Here is a 6,876-nt window from a genome sequence, read left to right on the forward strand (position 1 = left end):
GGCTGCCCAGAGAGGTGGTGTATTCACCATCCCTAAAGATTTTTAAACACAGATTGGACGTCGCGCTGAGTGCCATGATCTGGTAAATGGACTGGAGTTGGACCAAGGGTTGGACTTGATGATCTCGGAGGTCTTTTCCAACCCAATCGATTCTATGATTCTATGAGGATCTGTGGTGTCACAATGTCCCTTTTGTTCCATGAGGTTCTGTGGTGTCACAATGTCCCTTTTGTACCATGAGGTTCTGTGGTGTCACAATGTCCCTTTGGTTCCATGAGGTTCTGTGGTGTCACAATGTCCCTTTGGTTCCATGAGGTTCTGTGGTGTCACAATGTCCCTTTGGTTCCATGAGGTTCTGTGGTGTCACAATGTCCCTTTGGTTCCATGAGGTTCCACACTGCACTTGCAGGAACACACATGGGTGGATGTTGCCCCACCTGCAGAGCTGCCTCCAGCTCTGGGGTCCCAGCACAGCAAGGACATGGAGCTGTTGGAGAGAGTCCAGAGGAGACCACCAGGATGATCAGAGGGATGGAGCAGCTCTGCCATGAGGAAATGCTGAGAGAACTGGGACTGTTCAACATGGAGAAGAGAAGGCCATGGGGTGACCAATTGTGTCCTTCCAGGACCTGAAGGAAGCTAACAAGAAAGATGGAGAGAGACTATTTACATGGGCCTGGAGTGACAAGAACAAGAGGGAATGGCTTCACACAGATAGATAAAGTAAACAATTTATAAATGGCGGAGGAACTGGACTTCACCAACAATCATGAAGTTTATAGTGAAGACCTTTTGTTACACAAAGCACACAGTTTATATAGGGTTAGGACTACAGCTTATTGGCTAAAAGAGTTAACACACCACCACGCCAGATACTTCAATTGGCTAAAGCCTCTCTCTCACAAGTCCCATGTTTATATTATTTCATCCTGGCTGTTTTCGTGCCCCTGCAGAGTCCTGTGAATTCCTACTATGTGAATTCTTGGGGAGTAACCTCCTCCCTATCAGCCAGCAGCAGCTGAGCTCCTTGCTGCCTCTGGCTGATAGCTCAGTCTCACAGGGTTTTCTATAGATCTGAATTGCTCACTTTTGATTTTACTGTAACAACAGATAGAAGGAAGGAATAGATGAGATATTGGAAAGAAATTCTTTATGTTAAGGGTGGTGAGTGCCTGGCACAGGTTGGTCAGAGGAGTTCTGGCTCCCCCATCCCTGGAAGTTGGTCAAGGCCAGTTTGATTGCAGTGCTGAGAAACCTGGTCTGGTGGAAGGTGTCCCTGTCCATGGCAAGGGCTTGGAATAAGATGCTCTTTGAGGTGTCTCCCAAACCAATCCATTCTGTGATTCTGTGACTGGTGAGTGATGTCATGGTCAGGCCCATCTTGGGCACAGGGACACTGAATGGCAGAGTTCTCCATGGTGGGTGAAGGAAAGAGTGGGCAGCAGAACTGACACCTTGGATTGACGGCAGGCAGACTTTGTCCTGTTTGGGAGAATGATTGATGAAATCCCTTGGGAGTCAATCCTGAAGGGCACAGAGGTCCAGGAAGGCTGGAGGTGCTTTAAGAAGGAAATCTCCAATCTCCAGGAGCTCTGTGTGAGGAGTAAGAAGAGGGGGTTCCTTGTGAGTGGGATAACATAGAAGTGAGAGGTTTGGAGATCAGAGCAAGGGGTACCAATTGAAGGATGTTTAATGTTAATTCAAAGTTCTGTTTGAATGTTAATTCAAAGGTCTCTTTGACTGCTCATGATAAATGGGGTTGGGCTTTCAGGGGGGATAGTTTGCCATCTTCAAAGGGTTTTCCATCTAGGTCAGTTAGGCCAAATTGGTGGGAAGGCTGTGAGGCAACGGTCCCAATCAGGGGCTGTTGTCAGGGGTCTGTAACCGGTGACAGGGACTGAGGGGGGGCCAGTCACACCAATCAGCACCGATGGTGAGTGGGAGGACAAGACAAGCTGGTAACATGGAATCAGCGGGCGGGATGCCAAAGATGGACAAGGGGGGGTTGGGATGAGCCACCCAGAGGGGAGAGAAGGGGCATGGCAGGCAAGAGTATAAATGTCCCAACCCCCCTCCCAGCGTGTGCTCCCCGGTGGCAACACTGTGTCGGGGCACCCTGCGCCTGCACAGCTTGGCCAGTAAAGCCTTTTGTTTTGCTTTCTCAAACCCGTCTCTGAAATTTCTTTGAAACCAGATTTTCTGACACTCTGCCCATGTGCCCTAACACAAGCCAGGGGGCAAAAAGCACATCTTGGTTAAACACAGAACTTAGGCTGGATATCAGGTTAAAAACTGAGAGTGCATCATCTCTTGGACAAGGAACAGAAAACTCAGGGGGACTACATGTGGTGAGGTTGTGTAGGTGGAAAATTTGAAGGGGCAAAGACAAACTGTAACTGAATTTGGCCACTGCAGTAAAAGAAAACAAAATAAAATGTCTCTTAATCAATGGTCAGCAAAAGGAGGGCTCAGGAGAGTCTCCACCCTTTGCTGGATGCAGAGGGCAGGACAGTGCTGGGGGAGGAGGAAAATTTGAGAGACTTAAGGCCTTCTTTGCCTCAGTTTTTAACCTCCAACCTACTTGTCTTCAGGATACCCAGGTCCCAGGTCTGAAATTTGGGGATGAGAAGCTGAGTGAAACCCCCACAATCCAAAAGGAAATTGAATTGTGAGTGACTTGCTCTGCCAGTGAGACCCTCACAAGTCCCAGGGCCCAGATGAGATGCCCCTCAGTCTCTGGAAGTGCTCAGATGGTGTCAGGATATGGCTTTTGAAATACAATTTAGGGGTGTTTATGGTGGTGCTGAGCTGACAGTTGGACTAGAAGATCTTGAAGGTCTCTTTCAACCTTGATGATTCTGTGATTCTCTAACCTGTCATCAATGTTTCCAGGTTTGTGTTCCAACAAAATCCTGGGGATGTTTTCTCAGTCATGTCCCTCAGCGGGACCCATTAGCACTACAAGAAACTTTATAGTTTGAATCTCACTTTGGCTTCTCAAGAGGTTTCTGCAGCTTTCCTGAGGGACTGTGATTCAAAGACTCAGCACCAAACCACCCAGAGGGTCATGAAATGCCCTGGGCTGTTGCTGTGCTGCTGAGCTGGGCCGGGCTCCTGGCACACAGGGAGCTCCTGGCAAGCGGGCAGTGCTGCAGAGAGACAGCTCTGCCCAGGAGCAGCTCCTGTGCACAGCCCAGCAGGGCTCAGGGCACTGCCTGCAGACACCCAGGGCACAGCAGAGAAGGGACAGAGGTGAGAGGCAGCCTGGGCTGGGAGGTGACTGAGCTCTCACTACAGGAAAAACCTTCACAGTTTTTCTGTGAATAATTTTCTCACTGGAGGAAAGTTAAATTTCCCTTCCTGCAGGAATCTCCTAAAGCTGGCACATCCCACAGCATCTGGGATCTTTCAGAAGGACTCTCACAGTTCCTTTAGTGGAGAGGAGGTGGCCATATGGCAGAGCAGGGCAGGACCTGCAGGCAGCAAAGGGCAGACAAGAGAAGTGAGAAAGAGGTTAAAAAGATCCTGGCATAGGAGGAGAGGTGAGAGCTCATCAGGGGAGAAACCTTCACAGCCCTTTGCCACGGTAAGTCTCTGGCTGCAGAGCAGTGCAGGTGAGTTTCTGGAAGTGTCTCTTCCACCTGCCAAATGCCACCACTGACAGGACCTGTCAGGATGGCTGTCCTGGATTTCCTGGTGTGCAGCAGGAGAACATGACCAAAACAGGACTTGCCTGCTGCACCATCAGAGGCACAGGGCAAGAAGGTTGCCTTCTTGTAAGGATGGTTGTGGGGTGTGAGATTGGGAGTGTAGGCAGGGGTGCCCAGGGCTGTGGTGCAGAGCAGGGCCCTGCAGCCCAGGGCTCTGTGTGCTGGGACAGGGACTCTGCTGCCTGCCAGGGTCAGCTCAGCCCAGCCAAGGAGCTCCCCATGGCCCTGCATGGAGAAGGTGTGGATGGGAGGAGTGACTCCCTCATGGCAGGGCAGGGATGAGCAGGGCAGGGATGGGCAGGGCAGGGCAGGTCCTTCAGCTGCAATGGCTCTGGGCTTCTCTCAGCTTCAGCTCGACCTCCTGCCATTTCCAAGGGCACTTCTCAGGAAGCACATCCACTCAGAACACCTTCCCCCTCTTCAGCCACATCAACTTGTCTGGGATCTGCTCTTCAGCCCCTGCACATGCAGAGCTGCCCCTGGGCAGTGGGGTGGGCATGGGCTGTGTGAGCACTGGAGGGAGCTGAGCCGGGCACAGGGAGGCAGCTGCTGGCAGGAACAGCTCCTCACTGCAGAGACAGGCAGGGAGGGAGAGGGAACTGCTGCCACAAATGCTGGGGAGGGGCATGTGGGCACCTCCCTGCTGTCCCTGTGGCACACAGGCCTTCCCTGATCAGCTCCTCCCCGGGCTCCTTTCCCAGCCTAAGCAGAGTCCCTGCCCTCAGGCCCATGGGGGCTCAGGTGTGCATTGCCCTGCAGCAGCAGAGCCCAGGAAAGGACAAGGTGCTGAATTCTTCTGTCTCTGTGTGCTTCCTGCTGCCTTGGCAGGACTACTGTGGCATTTCACTGCCATTCCTCTCTTTCCTTTGGTGTCCTTGTTCTCACCATTGGCTTTTTTGAGCCATTGTGGGGGACTGGGGGTGGCAGGTTCAGTTCATGTTCAGGCACAAACCATTTGGGTCCTGCTCTGGGATGTGTCTGTGGGAGCAAAGTGCCCAAATCCTCTCCATGCAACTTTAGGACATTCAGCTGCTTCTGTGGTGTCCTGCAGAGCTGCAGGGTGCCCTCCAGAAGGGCACAGCTCTCCCACAGTATCTATGTGCTCTAGGATCCCATGGAGAAATATCTCCATGTTAATCCATGGAAATGCAGCTTGGCAACTGCAATGATTTTTCTGTGCCTCAGTGTGGGAGGGGAGAGACAAAAAAGCTGAGGAGTTTGTTAATTCTGCTCTTTGGCCCTGAAGTCCTGGATTCCTCTGCTCTCCCCCGTGTGCAGTTTCTTTTTTAGGAGAACAGTTGAGTGTGATGCTGATCCAGATCCAAGGTGCCAGCACGGGGCAGCTGAGAACAGCACTGGTGGGCAGAGCAGCTCTTCTCTCCTCACTAACAGAGCCTTCCTTTGACCCGCAGGACCCACATGACTTGACCTGCAGTGCAGTAGGAATGGCAGGGATTTCAAACATCCACAACCACTGAGAACTGTGATGGGTGCAACTGGATCAACAAACACAAAGAATTCCTTCAGATCAATTTTTCATTTGTCCAAAATTTGAACAACTCTTTGATGTACCACAAGTCCATTTAATTTGAGATCACCCTGAATTTCAAGTGAACTCTCTCTCCAGAGGAAGGACTCCACAGGAGCCCATTGCAGGGTCCCTGCTTCCAATGCCCCAAAACCCAGAGATCAGGGCAGGGGGTTGCAGAGACCTGTTCTTACAAAAAAAAAAAAGACCCTGAATATAGAGTTGCCATGAGACATGCAATATGTTTTGCTAATAAAGTCTGACTTAACTCAGGTCTGCCTTTTCCTTCTCAACAGATAACCACACCCTGAGGTAGCCAATGCCCAACAGCAGCTCCATCAGCCACTTCCTCCTCCTGCCATTGGCAGACACGCGGCAGCTGCAGCTCCTGCACTTGTGGCTCTTTCTGGGCATCTCCCTGGCTGCCCTCCTGGGCAACGGCCTCATCATCAGCGCCGTAGCCTCTGACCACCACCTGCACACTCCCATGCACTTCTTCCTGCTCAACCTGTCCCTCACAGACCTGGGCTCCATCTGCACCACTGTCCCCAAAGCCATGCACAACTCCCTCTGGGACACCAGAACCATCTCCTATGCAGGGTGTGCTGCAGAGACCTTCTTGCTTATCTTCTTTCTCAGAACAGAGCTTTCTCTCCTCACCATCATGTGCTACGACCGCTACGTTGCCATCTGCAAACCCCTGCACTACGGGACCCTCCTGGGCAGCAGAGCTTGTGCCCACATGGCAGCAGCTGCCTGGGCCAGTGCCTTTCTCAATGCTCTGCTGCACACAGCCAATACATTTTCCCTGCCCCTGTGCCATGGCAATGCCCTGGGCCAGTTCTTCTGTGAAATCCCCCAGATTCTCAAGCTCTCCTGCTCATATTCTGATCTTAGGAAACTTGGTCTTCTTGTGGTTAATGCCTGTTTAGGATTTGCTTGTTTTGTTTATACTGTTTTCTCCTATGTGCAGATCTTCAGGGCTGTGCTGAGGATCCCCTCTGAGCAGGGAAGGCACAAAGCCTTTTCCACGTGCCTCCCTCACCTGGCTGTGGTCTCCCTGTTTCTCAGCACATCATTTTTTGCCTACCTGAAGCCTCCTTCCATCTCCTCCCTATCCCTTGATCTTGTGGTGGCAGTTCTTTATTCAGTGGTACCTCCAGCCATGAACCCCCTCATCTACAGCCTGAGAAACAAGGAACTTAAGGATGCCCTTTGGAAACTAATGATTGGACACAATTCAGAAGCAAAAACTGCCTGATTTCATGTGCAAAACACTCATAGAGAAACTCACTATACACTCAACACGCCTTCTCAGGTTTTTGGTGGTGATTATGTGGGTTTTTTTACTTTTTTTTTCTGCTGCTGAAGTGGTGTGCAACTTACTTCTACTTTTGATCCCCATTTTTCCATAAATTCTCTATCCTTAATATTTTATCTGGAGACTGGGTAAATGAGGGAATGTTCTCTTTGCATATTTAAGCAAAATAAAAGTTACTTGTGTAGTTTGTTTTTCCGAGTTCCTTCCTCTGAGACCACAGCAAGGCCAATGGCAGTTCCTGTTTGCAGAGAGAGTCCCAGCACAGCAGCATTGCCAGGGAGCAGCAGAGCTTTGTCACATCCTGCTGTGTGTCTCTT

At 50.9% G+C, this 6,876-nt stretch overlaps 1 protein-coding gene across 2 annotated transcripts; it reads left to right on the top strand.

Moving 5' to 3' along the window:
* Window positions 1–3,256: 3,256 nt before the first annotated feature.
* On the top strand, window positions 3,257–6,600 carry LOC139684033 (olfactory receptor 14A16-like). 2 transcript variants are annotated; one of them, XR_011699841.1, is made up of 2 exons: window positions 3,257–3,586; window positions 5,123–5,258. XR_011699841.1 is itself a non-coding variant. In XM_071579642.1 (2 exons), exon 2 carries the CDS (start codon window positions 5,558–5,560, stop codon window positions 6,497–6,499), a length of 942 nt encoding a protein of 313 aa, XP_071435743.1. In that variant the 5' UTR covers window positions 3,257–3,586; window positions 5,535–5,557; the 3' UTR covers window positions 6,500–6,600. The 2 variants fall into 2 exon arrangements, 1 of the variants encoding a protein (XP_071435743.1); XM_071579642.1 differs by lacking the exon at window positions 5,123–5,258 and adding an exon at window positions 5,535–6,600.
* Window positions 6,601–6,876: the final 276 nt, after the last annotated feature.

This window comes from Pithys albifrons, chromosome 31 (genome assembly GCF_047495875.1).
Source record: "Pithys albifrons albifrons isolate INPA30051 chromosome 31, PitAlb_v1, whole genome shotgun sequence".
In the NCBI taxonomy this organism is placed as follows: domain Eukaryota; kingdom Metazoa; phylum Chordata; class Aves; order Passeriformes; family Thamnophilidae; genus Pithys; species Pithys albifrons.